Source organism: Acomys russatus, chromosome 14 (genome assembly GCF_903995435.1).
Source record: "Acomys russatus chromosome 14, mAcoRus1.1, whole genome shotgun sequence".
In the NCBI taxonomy this organism is placed as follows: Eukaryota; Metazoa; Chordata; class Mammalia; order Rodentia; family Muridae; genus Acomys; species Acomys russatus.
The window spans coordinates 42,751,349-42,765,523 of NC_067150.1; the positions used below are offsets into that span (position 1 = coordinate 42,751,349).

General features: G+C 44.7%; 1 protein-coding gene and 1 long non-coding RNA gene across 2 annotated transcripts; one reads left to right on the top strand and one right to left on the bottom strand.

Annotated features, from left to right (window-relative positions):
* Nucleotides 1-4,862: 4,862 nt before the first annotated feature.
* Pou2af3 (POU class 2 homeobox associating factor 3) lies at nt 4,863-13,351 on the bottom strand. Its single transcript, XM_051156440.1, has 5 exons — nt 13,223-13,351; nt 12,181-12,275; nt 8,411-8,465; nt 6,837-7,066; nt 4,863-5,292 (listed from the first exon to the last, which is right to left on the bottom strand). The coding sequence occupies exons 2-5, from the start codon at nt 12,238-12,240 to the stop codon at nt 4,924-4,926; spliced, it is 714 nt and encodes a 237-aa protein (XP_051012397.1). The 5' UTR covers nt 12,241-12,275; nt 13,223-13,351; the 3' UTR covers nt 4,863-4,923.
* Nucleotides 8,210-11,137, top strand: LOC127198464 (uncharacterized). The gene is made up of 3 exons (XR_007831824.1): nt 8,210-8,574; nt 9,242-9,624; nt 10,845-11,137. It is a non-coding gene; the product is annotated as an uncharacterized LOC127198464 (long non-coding RNA).
* Nucleotides 13,352-14,175: the final 824 nt, after the last annotated feature.

Genomic DNA, 14,175 nt, shown 5'->3' on the forward strand with positions numbered 1-14,175 from the left:
GAGAGAGAGAGACAGAGACAGAGACAGAGAGACAGAGACAGAGACACAGACAGACAGAGAGAGAGACAGAGAAACAGATAGACAGACAGACAGACAGAGACTATACATCTATATTTCCCAAAGCCCTGAAGGATACTCCTCATCTATATTAAGCAAAACCAACTTTGCTGTCTGGCCTAGAGAGCACATGATGCTTTATTTTCATGCAAAACCGTATTCAAATTGTTGATAATTTTAGTCCCTAATATTCCCAAAGGCCTATTGGAGTGTAAGTACAGAGGTTAATTACTCTGCATTTAAAGCCTGTGCATTCTAAATGGCATCCTCTGGCCACGTCAAAACCTAGCTCCAAGGCTTTAAGATACTTCACTGATCAAGATCTTTTCACCAGCGGGTCGTCTCCCTACTGCTACTTGTAAGAGAAAGGGTGACAGGGTGAGGTCACCTTCTGGAGCAGTGTTACCAGTGTGTTGTACTAGGCGTTGATTATACAAGTTCAAGAATGTGGAAATGATGATGAGACTGTTTATTTTGACTTTGGTTATTCACATTGTTATTGGCGTTGACCATAATCTAATGATTTTCTAAACCATCTTTTTTTAGATTGCCAAGCTAGTAATAAAAATACATTTATCACCTGGTGTGGTGGCACACCCCTGTAATCCCAGTAATAGGAGAGGCAAAAGCAGGCCAGCCTCTGTGAGTTCAAGGCCAGCCTGGTCTACAAAGTGAGTCCAGGACAGCCATGGTTACCCAGAGAAATCCTGTCAATAAATAAATAAATAAACAAATAAAATACATGTATCAGCAGTCAGCCCCCTTTCCATCATTCAATTGTCCTTGTATATCTACAGGGGCCCTCCCACATGTTCACTGCAGGCTTAGACTAGTCACCAAGATGTCTGTGCTCTGCGCTGTTACATGAGGTAATAGTTTACAAGCGCTTGCTACCTTATGCTCTGTGTCATTTTATCTCTCTTGGGTTCAAGAGTTGACCCATAATTTACATTTCCAAAGGACTTGAAAGTAAGTATGTGCCCGTCCAAACTGAACTTCACACAGAGCTCAGGTTTAAAAATTGAGTGCCCGTTCAGTCCTTCCCTTTGCACGTTGAAAGCTCTTACTTAGCATTTGCTTTATACTGGCTAGTATTCTCAGATAGTTTGAGAATAACAGATTTATTCTTTTAAGTTTCCAACTATAATTTCATTAAAGGTCTCTGTTGTGTGAAGAACCAGCTAAGAGCCAGCTATAACCTTTATGGTGAAAGGTCGAATTCCAAAATGATTATTTTTTTTTTTTTAGGTATAATATACAGAGCATATACAGAAGAAGCTTTGGGAGTTTGGATTATATCCTCAGATACCCTGTGTGTAAAAATTTTTATTAGAAGTATTGGCCGGGCGTAGTGGCACACGCTTGTAATCCCAGCATACAGGGAGGCAGAGGCAGGTGGATCTCTGTGAGTTCAAAGCAAGCTTGGTCTACAAAGTGAGTCCAGGACAGTCAAGGCTACACAGAGAAACCCTGTCTCTAAAATTCAAATAAAAACAAAAACAAAACAAAGAAAGAAAGAAAGACGGAAGGACAGAAGGAAGGAAGGAAGGAAGGAAGGAAAATAGAAGCGTCGTGACATGGACACTTTCTTTCACTTCTTTATCTCCATTTTCGTCATTTATAAAAATGAGACAATAGTGATCTGACGCTTGTGTGGTTGTTTGTGGGTTAGCAAGATGATACAGGAGCCACAGAGCAAATAAGTGATTAGTATTATGCTAATAGGTCCTTCCATTGAACTGGGGGGGGGGGGCATTGCATATGCAGTGTAGACAAAGGGCATGGAGGACACGCAGACACCTGGCCCCAGCCCACACTTACCTGGCCATGTTTTCTCATGCTGAGGCACAGGCATGCTGTCCACGTGTCCAGGTGTGTGCTGATGCTAGTCTAGGCTAGTGGTTCTCAACCTTCCTAAAGCTGCAATCCTTTAATATAGCTCCTCACGTTGTGGTGAGCCCAACCACAAAATTATCTTGTTGCTGCTTCATTAACAGTGATACTTTTATGCGTTGTAATGTAAATATCTAATATGCACAACCCAAAAGGGGTTGTGACCCACAGGTTGAGAACCACATGTTTAGGCTGTCCTGTGCTGTTGGTGATGAGCAGTTCCAGGGCTTCCCTGTGAGTTGTGGCAGATGTGTGGGCAGAGTCCATCCACTTAGTCATACGTTACTTGACCTATTGGTCTGGCTTCGAATCAAAATTTCTATTTTTAAGGTTAAATGGTTATCTGTCTGTCTGTCTGTCTGTCTGTCTTTCTGTCTGTCTGTCTGTTGATGTCTATTGCTGGCTTCCACACACAGTGACACACAGATATGTGCATACGAGAAAGAAAGGGAGATGGGAGGGAGGGAGGGAGGGAGGGAGGGAGGGAGGGAGGGAGAGAGAGATAGAGAGAGAGAACAAGAAAATAAGAATGTCAGAAAATGCTTTGTTAAAACTGGGAGGGAATTGATTGAGAAGGTACCAAACTGATGGGAGAAAGAGGAGAATGGAGGAGGAAGAAGAAGAGCAAGGGGGAAGAGGAGAGGCAGGGACACGAGGAGGAATGGAATCTAGGGCAGGGATGTATTAGCACCAACCACTGGGCAGTGTTTGCTCCCCTGCTCTCCCCTGGGGACAGCTGCTGGAGGTGGATGAAGAGTATGCAGCGGCCTTGGACCGTATGAATAGGTATGTGCTGACTTCAGGCCAGTATCAGTTTAATTTCAGGCCATCAAAAGTCTAATATTGTTGGCAGCAATCGTTCATTTCCATGGCACAGTTATTCTTTGAGGCAGGCTAGAACCTGTCCTGTTTGCCCAAGCCTTACTTAAGTTCCCAGGGAGAGGACACATGGTGCTTGCTGTTCTGAAAGCACCCCTGTCTTTTCATAAAGAGAAGGCCTCAGAGTGGCAGTGAGTCAGCTTCCCCCTGCTTAGGACCTCACACTGCCCTGGGGCTGACAGCAGACCTTCCCAATGGGCTTAATGATTCCATAGTCTACTTAACAGTGCTTTACAAAAGGTGCCTCTAACTTATTGCCACTCAAGAGTAAGGAGCAGAGTTTGGGGTTCCTTTAGACTCACGTTCGGGTGCTACTGTCAGGGAGGATCTGTGCCACTGACTTAAGTATTCTGTGTTGTGGTTGATATGGAACGACTATGTATACACGTGTTAATTGCCTGTCTTCAGAGATCATTACTGTTCTACGAGCAAGCGCTCGTGTATACCAAGTGGTGCTGTGTAACCTTGCCTCCCAAATTATCCCTAATTGGCCAATAAAATTGTCTATACCTGGGCTGGGCAAAAGAGAGGTGGGCCGGGCTAAGGTTTGCAGGCTTGGAGGGGAGAAGGATCATGGGACAAGAAGATGCAGGAGAGGAGGAAGGAAGAGGAAAGGAGCAAGTCGCTATGGGTTAGCGTGAACAAGAAGCATGTGGCTGGGAGGAGCTTGCTCTGAGCATTGGCATGATGGAGAGAAGCAGCCCAAATTGAGCATGTGCAAGTGTTTATGGGAAATTTGGATGGGATGTGTGGCTGGGAGACAACAAGGTAGTTTAGGGGGTTAAGATCTGCCCAACTCCAGTGTTTAAGGCATATGAAAAACCTAACAGGTGTCTGAGTCTTTAATTTCTATGATAGTGGTCCAAATAATAACTTCTGCATTTGATAAAAATATGAATAAATAATAATGCTTTTGCCACGTACTCCTTATTTTGCTCTCCATGTTGTTACGAAGAGTGGATGAGATAATGCCTAAGAAACCTGCACACAGCACACCACATACGAAGGGCTCAGAGGACTGTAGCTGTGGTGCCAGTACTGCCCCATGTGTCGAAAGGTGGGACATGGGAAATGCACCCCAGATTTCACTCCTGTGATTACGTCCAGATGCCTTCAGCAAACAAGATTAGTGGGTGTCATCTGTCTGACTAGAGCAGTTCGACTCCACATCCATTACTTTCCTTGACCTTGAGAGACAGCTGGGCTCTTTAGCCGATTGATTGGATGACTCAAACTCTGGAAGTCGGCTGTAAACAACACTGACAGCCTTAGAAGTTTCTGTGTGGGCATGCATGATACATATTTAAGGATCTTAGGCAGGAGTTCAGGAAGAGAAGATAACCACAGATCGTGGCATTGGATCTACTATATGGCAGATGCCAAGAGAAAGAAGATCAATATTTGCTGAGAAAGTTTATAAAACAGTACTTTGGGGATGCAAAAGAGTTGTCTCAGGGTTGCCATTGCTGTAGGTAAAGTGTGTGCTTTTGGTCACATTAACATTCCACTGACTAATGCTGGATACAAGAGACCAGTGAGTCATCCTGTCTTTGTTTGATGTTGCTCCAAAAAGCACATCCTCAATTAACCAAAGCAGGTTTTCCCTTTTGCAGCATCTCAGTGATGCCTACCCCTCTATTCTATGGCACTCAGGGCATCCCATTATATTAGAATAATTTTAAATGCACAAATCAGTTAGATGAAACTATTCAAGTACAGTTAGTGGTTATCTGGTTAGTTAATAATGTTGAACTCAAATGATACTAGTAGTGGAGCTTAAACAAAAAAACCCGACACATATTATACAAAGTCATTTATTAGTTTACAAAAGAGTTTGTTTGTTACACCAAGAAGCAAGGCACTGGGGGAAAAATCCATACAAAAGTTGTCAACAGTGAGCATACAAAATAAGAGTGTCACAAGACCAGGGTTTGAAGGCTTCGTGTTGATTCCTACGCTAGTTGTTGGGTAGTTGCAAACAGTGAGCTGTAAACCACGTGTGGGATATTTTGTGAACGGGCTGAATGTTTGAAGTGTCATCTAGACGCGGTAGAGAAACAGATACACCCATGGCACATGCCAGTGTGGTTTCTACTAACTGTAGCAGGCATCCCAGCTGGTTTCTCTCTGATAGAAATCGCCAGGGGTGGCTTCCAGGGGGGCAAAGTCCACACAGTCTGTGCTGGAGTAGAAGAACTCCGTGGTTCTGAGAGCATCCAAATGTTCTGCCTCACAGGATGCACAGTAGCAGGCGGAGGGGGCGGCTGGGGAGAAGTGGTTGTGCTGGGTGTGGGAAGGCCAGTGGTGGCAGGAGTAGCCTTCTTCTGGGACACTGTAGTGTAGGGACTCCAGAGAAGGGGACGAGGTGGGATTTTCTGGAGCGTTGGAGGGCAGCTGAGCTGGTGAGTAGCCGCAGTCGAAGGAGCCAGAGAGACTGGAGGAATCCGAAGGTGACCCTGGAGTCTAGAGAAATGGAGACCAGGGGACAAAAAGCTTGGTAACTTAGACAGGATCAAAAGAACTGAGCAGTGTGGATTTTCTTGTGCAAAATGAGAAAATTAGGGGTAAGAATAAGCTCCAAACCCTCAGCCTAAATCCTTGGAGGTAATCTCATTTGCTGACTGTGGTTTTGCGACACCACATCCTATATTTCCTTTTCTCTTTCCCAACAATCAATTGCCTTGCCTCACTGCCCTCTTTATTAAAAGCCATGCTTTGCAGGGTGTTTTGTTCTTAAGCTACAGAACCTCACTGTGTCTCAGTCACCTGCACATCAAATCCTGCTGCATGCCACAGTATAAGCTGCAGGTGGCACCTTAGATGTCTCTCCATACCTTTGACTGCTAGGAGCCAAGTAAACACATAGGAAAAGCTGAGTCCTTAAGGACCCAGCATCTAGAACACTCCAAGATGAGATGCTCCCCATCCTGTCACCAATGGATTTCCCCTTAGTTGCCAGAGCTCTACCACCTCTTAAGTTTATGGTGACCACCTTGGAAGCAGAGCAGGAACTATGTGCTCTCTCCTCACTAAAATACTCTCTCTCTCTCTCACATATATATATATCTTTCCTAATATAGATATTCTATATATATTAAGTATATATTATATATACACCTAAATACACACTTTGTGGTGTTAATTTCCTCTCTTCTCTAAGTTCAGTCTTCCTCATACATTGACTTTTGACATGAAATGTATTCACATTTCATTTTATAAGAAAAAACTTACAAAGTTTAAGAAGTTATACATCTCTATGACATCAAAGCAGCACTATTACTCATTTTAAAGAGAACACATTTTTGAACATTTGAGATCTATCAAGAACAGAAAATCTAAATTCTTTCAAAGATTAGGATTTTTTTTTTTTGTCTTTGTTTGAGAGAAAGTCTCATGTACTTCAACTCCATATTTAACTGAGACTGACCTTGAACTCCTAATCCTTTTGTCTAAGTCTCCTAAGTGCTGGGATTAAAGGCATATACCACAGGATTTGTCTTACCAACCATCTCAGGTTTCAATGTGTCCCTCTCAAATCAGCCACTTAGTAGAGCCAATTCTTCAGCAGTTAAGCCAGGCCTCATTAGAATATTTGTTATCATATATATATATATGTGTGTGTGTGTGTGTGTGTGTGTGTGTGTGTGTGTGTGTGTGTGTGTGTGTGTATTCCATTTCAAGGACTTAAAAATCTAAGAGCTCAATTGTTTAAACTATTGATTTTCAAATAACAGATGTCTTAACAGGTGTTTAAAGAAACCAAGTGAGTAGCACCAGGGAACATTTTTATTGCCAGACATCCATTTACTTGGAAAATCATAATACGTGTATTCAAAGGTTTATGCCCTTCAAGGTGCCCACACATTGAGCTTTAAATGCTTCCCTGACTATTTCCTGGTTGATAACATTTGTATACTTTCTCACGAGATGATGCAAACACTTCTACAAGGCATCTCTACCCCACAGTTAGTAAGCACCAGGCTACAGGAAGGATGCAGATGAATTACCAGGCTCTGGTTATAGCAGAAAGGGGCCACTTGACAGCTGTCTGGGAAATAGTGGGGAGCACTTTGTGTGGAGTTGAGCAAAGGCTCCGGGAGTGCCTCTGTCTGAAGGTAGGACTCAAAGATCTGATCGAGGCAGCTTGGAGTTTCCTCACAAGAGACACAGGTGGAAAATTCTCGGGGTTGAAAATAACTGGGTGTGGAAGACATTGGTTCAGGCTCAAAATACAGTCCTACAAGAGAAAAGGAAACAATTTTTTACTTGAAAAATACAAAAAAAAAAAAAAAAAAAAGACTTAGATAGAGTTTTCTTCCATTTATTATATTTAGGGGGAAATGGTGGTCAAGAAGTTTCCTATAAGTAAACAGTTTAGGAATTTGGACTGTATCAGTTGTCTTAGGTTAATCCAAGTTCCAGAGAAATGAATCTGATCAGTAACATGATAGATAGCTCTCAATATGGTTAAGGTGAAATGAAAGTAGCCCAGGCAGTATCTAAATGTCACAGTCAAGAAAGAGCGCAAGCCTCCACCTTTGGGAGTATAAAAGCATTAACAATTAAATTCCATCTGCACTTCAGAGAAGCTTCTCTGATGGATTTGTTGAGGCCGGGGCTTTGGGAAACCTTCTGAAACAATGCTCTTGTTGCTTTCCTAAACTTTCCATGTAGCAACTTTAATTGTCCAGGAGAAGGCTTTGAGAAACGGCGCAGATGGTAATGCACATGCTAAAATTGGAAGCCTAGGACGTAGAGTTGGAATTAGTAGCACTTTGCTCAGAAGCACAAAGAACAAAAGTGTCTTGTTTGTGGACAGGTTACGATGAGAATGAATGAAAGTGATACAATGAAAAAAAGTGATACAGGACCAATGAGAATAATCCGAAAAAGACATCACCCCTTCTTTCCAGTTAATATGAACGTTTCCACTGTGTGATAACCAGTCTTAAAGGTTCAAAGAAGAGGGGTTTAGAGGGAGCCCGTTAACAGTCTCAGGTCCCTTCCAGGTTAAGTTAAAGTGACATATTTGGTGGGAACTGCTATAGGCACAGGCTTCCTTCTATATGACCTCCTTAAATTCTTAGCTGCTGAAGGGCACCGGAAGGATTGTTTATGTAATAGAGTTGTCCGTTTTGGGCTAGGGAAACTTACACTTGTTTTGAACTGCTTTCTGGGAAGAGAGTAAAGAGTGAGAAGGAAGCCCCTGTCGGTTATGAGCTAAAGGAACAAGAGCAAAGGCTTTATTCTGGATGTTCACATTACAGCTCATACTGCGCCAAGAAAAGATAGCAAGATTCTAAAACCGACCCCGATTTTATAGTGAAGTCTGAGTTGCCTGGAGACCAGCATCCGGGATTAAATGTAAAGGACCAAGTCTTGGTACAGCATAGACAGTTCAGAATGAGGACAAGACTTTGCCTTTCTTTCCTTTCTGGGCTTGCATCTGGAGTCACCTTCTGATTGGTTGGATTCCAATTAAATGGTGGTGCCTCTCTTAACCCCTGAGTCAGGCTCTAAAGGGCTTCTGAGATGGACTTCTGAAAGCCGTTGAGGGAACTGTAAAGCTGGCTGGACTGACCTGCAGGCGATGGCACGGTGGGGTCTGGAAGGTGGATACTGCTGCTTCCTGGCAGCTGTCAAAGCAAGAAGAGGACCATGAAGCAAAGGGAGGCGCTGGCTGCACTTCTCCACTGGGGAAGCTGGGCGGGGGACTCTGATGGGGACGGCTGCTTCTGCTCTGCGGTAAGCCTTCCTTTAGGAACGCTGGGCTTTCAACACAGCCGGCATTATGTCGTAGGTTTGATTTTATGTTTGCTTACTGAGGATTGCTTTTCTCTTCTAACATCAGATTTCTTGATAAAATTAAGTTATTAATTTAGATAAAAGTTAATGTAAATCATTTTTGTTACAGAAATACAACTCAAAAAAGCTCAGCAAGCAGACCCTCTATTAAGCAATTTATTTTATAATGAATATAAGTTAATATTTACTTAACTCAACTCTGACTTTAGTCAATACATTTTTTTAAAGTTGTATCCACTACCTGGATTCTTGGTCCTAGGAATTAATTTCCCCTAAAGGATAATAATGAGACATTGTTTTTAGATTTCTTAAATCTGAGAAGCTAAAATATTCACATTTATGACTTTTAAAATATAAAAAAATTATTGAAGTATTCACTGATTCACATCCTATAAACATTTGAGTTCATAGCTAGAAAATGCAGTTCTTTGCATATTTCAAAAAACTATTTTCTATAAAATTTGTTTTTTTTTTTAAATTATTGTATCTAAATACTGAAAATTCACGAGGCTGAGCCTTTCAAATACTGAAAGTTAAGCAGCTTGCCTTTTCCAGTTGAAAGCACAATTATACTAACCGAGTAATTCAGGATTTTTTTTTCTTTTAGCTTCCAGGTGGTGGCTTTAAAGTTTAAAGGGACCAGCACTGTTGCTCTGGGCTAGGAAGCAGAGCTCACCACACCTCTCTTGGGTTGCAGGGGTATGCGCACTCCTGTCCCCTGAGCCACTGCAAGCACTGCACAAGCCAGCCACTGCTCAAACAGGAGGTGTGTTACTTTTGAAAATGATCCATGCTGTAATGTCATGAACCAGGAAGCTGGAGGTCTTTACCAGCTCTTTATGCAAATATTTGGCTGCAGCTTGAGCTGAAGGACTTGGAAGGAGTGGGTTTTTAAAAAATCTGCTTCATTGTAGAGCTTGCTTTTAACCCCCTGCTTCCCCCGGATTGGCCTGTTTGCTTGCTTCCCTGTTATCCTGTTATCTCCCGGAGGTATGTTGACAATATCCTATTTGATATTATCTTTCTTGTCCTTGGTTCACTTTCTACTTTGCTCCAAGAATACAAAGAATGGCACTTCTCTTATTTCAACCAGCACACATAGCCACAATCTACTATATATAAAAACATGCCAGGCCTATGAAAACATAACAAAACAAAACAAAACAAAACTAATGGTTAAAAAGAAGAAAGGTCAGTTTTTATCTTTAGATAGGCACTAACTCAAGTTTCTCTCTTCTTTACCCTAAAGGTGAAGAAATGGTGTGTGTGTGTGTGTGTGTGTGTGTGTGTGTGTGTGTGTTTGTGTGTGTGTGTGTGTAGATTGATATGGCTGCAATAAGTTTTTAAAACTAAATTTACTAGTCTGACACATATAGTTTCTTCTGGTATAGGTTGAGACCCAGATATCTATCTCAGTCTATAACTACCACTCATGATTGGTTTCTTAAAATTTCAAGCAGATACTATTCTGGCTTCATAGCAAACTACGGAAATGTCATTTTTTTTTTGCTTTTCAGTATTTGGCACAATGAATTCTCTCTTAAATTAGTTTCCCAGAGATGTCATCTCTGCTAAGCTAGAACGGTCTGCGGGGAGCAGGCAGGCATTGTTCTCCCTGGGATGCTATGTACCACCCTTGCTGTTGCAGCAGTCCCAGACTCCCAGATCCTTCTGTTTGCTCTCAGAAAGAGATTTTTACGTCTGGGTCACCTACTGCAATTCTATGTACTGGACTCCTGTGTGCTGGAAAGGGCAGGGGCAGGAACTTTCTGCAGGAGCAGAGTAGAGTTCTCCAACCAAGCAGTGTATGGTCTTGATGGACATCGGTTCTGAGACCATGCTTCATTCTCAGAGGGAACTCAGAAAATGCCAGATCAGACTTAGTCTCAGGATCAGAAACTGGTCAAAAAACCAAGGTGAAGTGTTTCCTCTTCTCCTGTGCTCTGCTACAAGCCAACAATGGTCACACCATTAGCCATAGTATTCATTGCCCTGCCTAAATGGGATGCTCTGGGTATAGCTGAAGAGAGTTCGGCTAAGTACCAAAGCTCCTTGCTGAAAGATTAGGCTTTATTGTAAACACCTCTATTGACTGGTTTTCGTCTGCAAAAGCTTTTCCAGGATCCCTTGGCCCTATTTCTATTAATGATATAGCTATGAACTCTTGAGATAATTAAATTCTTTCCAGCTTAGTGTGATTTCCTCTGCAGGAAGATGAGCCTGCCCTGAAAAAATAAGAGGACCTTGTTTCTGCCTTTAGCCAGGTACCAACCTCAACACTTTGTATCTTAGCTATCACGGAGGAATACAGACTTCTGATCTATCTATGTCATCTAATCATGACAGCCAAATGAAGTAATGAAATACAAAAGTGCCTTAAACAAAGAGTCACTGCAAATTCCCCATTCGCATTGCATTCTGCTGTTACCTGAAATTCTGCAAATGGAAATAACTAATTTCTCTAGCTGTAAGTACCAAATCATAGCAAATATAGCTGAACTCTAAATTCATCCATCCTTGGTTGGAATTGGTTTTAGTGATCTTTCCCGAATCATCTCGGTTGAGCATTCACTATGGAGAGTACTGTTTAAGTTCCCAGTTAACCTTTGTACGACCCCAGTAGCTTTCAACTGAAGGATGAAGGGAACAGATGAAAGAGTAAGGTAGTGTGCTGGCGGATGTGTGACACAGGGCTGCTCAGAACTCAGCCCCATCCCTCTGGCTCAGAAACCTGTCTCGTTATTCCTTCATAGCTTCTCCCTCCCATTGCTTGAGGTGCCAAAGTCCCGTTGGTGAAGTCCGACATGGAGCACACACATGTTGACAGGGACCAGTGATAGCATATGTGATTGGAATCCCGTCTGATCCTCCCTCCACACCCACTCCTACCCACAAGCAATAACAGTGTCACGTGCTGAAGGCTCTTTGAATTGAACTCCTCCTTCTTGGCGGACAACCACAAGGAACTTATATGGTCCTGCAGTGGCCCTGAGCCCTCAGGTCTCATATGTGAAGTGTCAGGGTGCCCTACGACTGCCTAGTTCAGTTTTGTGATAGTTCTGTGTATTCCAGATAGAGGCCTTTCTCTCTGGAGACTTCCAACGATTGGTGATTTTTCACACAAATAACCTCAGAGCCTAAATTACAGAGAAACTAGGTAGGTTTCTTGGAGAGGTTTTTTTTTTTTGTTTTTGTTTTTGTTTTTCCTCTATGAATTTGTAGAGCCTGTATCTACACTCCCGCGTAACGCTGTAACAACATACTTACCTGCTGGCTGCCTCTCTCCCTTGCAGAGGACCAATATGCCTTCCACACTCAGTTATGAGCTCTAAGTGGTGAGAGACGAGCCTCCCACAATCCTGAGGCCTACACCATGTCCCTCATGTTTTTGTGGCTACCTGTGGTGACCTGGGATGAAGTTGGGAACAGACATAGTAAGAATCCCTGAGCAGGGCTGTGCTGGTAGGTGACCTCCACATCTTTCCTGGCGCAGGGCTGAGTGAGGCCTACCAAGGACTGGGGAGGGAAGAAGGGCGTCGTGCTTACGGTTGTCCCTGAGGCGGCCTGGTGTGCCCTTCTTTGTTGTAACAGTTCTTTCACGGTCATCTTCACACGGACACCTTGATACACCTTCGGTTTTTCTGGGGGAGAGGCAACAGGGTCAGTGGTCGATTCCAAGTTTGGGTTTCAAGGAGTTACAGTAAGGGTCCCTTTGATAAGGCTAAGTAAGATACCCAAGGCCAAGCTTCTGCCTTTGCAGAAAACAAAGAGACTTAAAAAAAAAAAAAAAAAAAAAAAAAAAGATAACTTAAAAAAAACACCCACATTTCTTAAACTTGAAAAGGTGAGGACAGGCAGGTGCTTCAGGGTCCTAGTGGGAGCAGTCCCATAGGCATTGACCCCTAGCTGGGCCCCATCCTCAGGACAGGACATGGTGTTCTTTTCTGGAATGTAGGGGTAGCTCCAACAAGCCTATTTTGGCTACGATAGTAAAATCAGGGCTTGTGGACCTGGGCACGCGGGGGTGGGGTTGGGGGGGGTGGGGGAGTAGGGGGGTGGGGGGGAGTAGGGGGGAGGGGGCGCTCTCTGATTCACAATTGACCTCTCCGACCTCACCATGTTGTTTATTCTCTAAGAAACCCCCGCCCCAACCCCCACACTGTATTCCTCTATTAGTCCAGACATGGCTTTCTGAGGAGGCACACCCTTCAGCTGTGGTGCCCTTGGTCTGGAAGCTAGCCCTGAGACAAGTAGCAGGCGTCTGGGCAGCCTGTCCTGGCCCTGTGAGGGACTTCTCGGACTGACCTCAGGAAGGAGGCCAAGCTCAAGGCAATATTCTCCACTCAGCCCTTTCTGTTTATCATTTATTTATTTGTTTATTTATTTATTTATTTATTTGTTTATTTATTTATATTTGTTTTTATGTCCTTCCTTCTTCATCCCCTTTCCTATTCCCGGACTCTGTCACTCTCTTCATGTCACTTCCCATCCCCTCTTTTTGGTGCAGGCATTTCTGTGGAGCGTTCCCCAGCAAGAGCTGCAGCTCTGAGTAAAGGCATCCCGAGGCTCCCTAGGACCGCGCAGTCACCTGGAGGCCGCCCTCCGGAAGGGGCCGCCCCTGAGCCCGCAGAGCTAGGCTGGGTGGCCTGGGAGAACCCAAATGGCCGGTCGGAGGGGGTCGGCTGGGAGGGACCGGTGACAGCCTGGGGCTCCCCGGCAGAGCGCAGTGAGTAGGTCTGGCTGGTTGTTAGGTCAGGTTAGATCGGGCAGCTGCACTTTCAGAGTAGTCTGACCCAGAAGCCCAGTGTGACTCCCACTCCGACCTTGGCCTGGAGAGAGCGCAGCGCCTAGGAGTCCTATGAGGAGGGGCGGAGCGCAGTGGCTCCTGACCTGGACATTAGGGGACAGTGCCAGGCCATCAGCGCCTCCCCTGGTTAGTGCAGGGACCGCGGGTATACAGCAGGGAGACCCCCACCCATAAGCCAGATCCTGAGAGCTAAGGTTCCCCCAGGAAAGCTAGAGCGCTATTCTTCTTCCCGGTCCTGGGAATTGGACGTCTCGCTGCAGTGCCTGGGCGCGTCCTCTCCGTTCCAGTGTCCTTTCTCATCTCCACTGCCGGGCTCCTGGCTCGGCTCTGGGATCCGCCGGCAGCGCTGGCGCGCCTCGGGGTCCACTCGGAGACCGCCCCAGCCCAGCTCCCTGCCGGATGAGTCTTGCTCCAATCCAGGGCTCACCGTGAGCCTCTAGCTCCCCCCGCCGCCGCTTCTGGGAGCACAAGGTCGGCGCCTCCAACTCCCAGGACACCAAGGTGGAAAAGTGAAGGGGTAGCAAGGGGCCTGGGGTATGCAGTTGTCCAGAGCAGCCAGACGGGTCTTTGGGCCTCTGCCCTGGGGAAGCAGGCACTCAGCCGGGAACCGACACAACGGTCCGGGAGCCCTCTCTGGATCCATGCCCGGCCCTGACTATTATTCCCTGACTTTGTGCCTCTCTTATACGCAGGAAAAGCAGAGGAAATACAACCGGATCCAAGTGCCCCTGGCC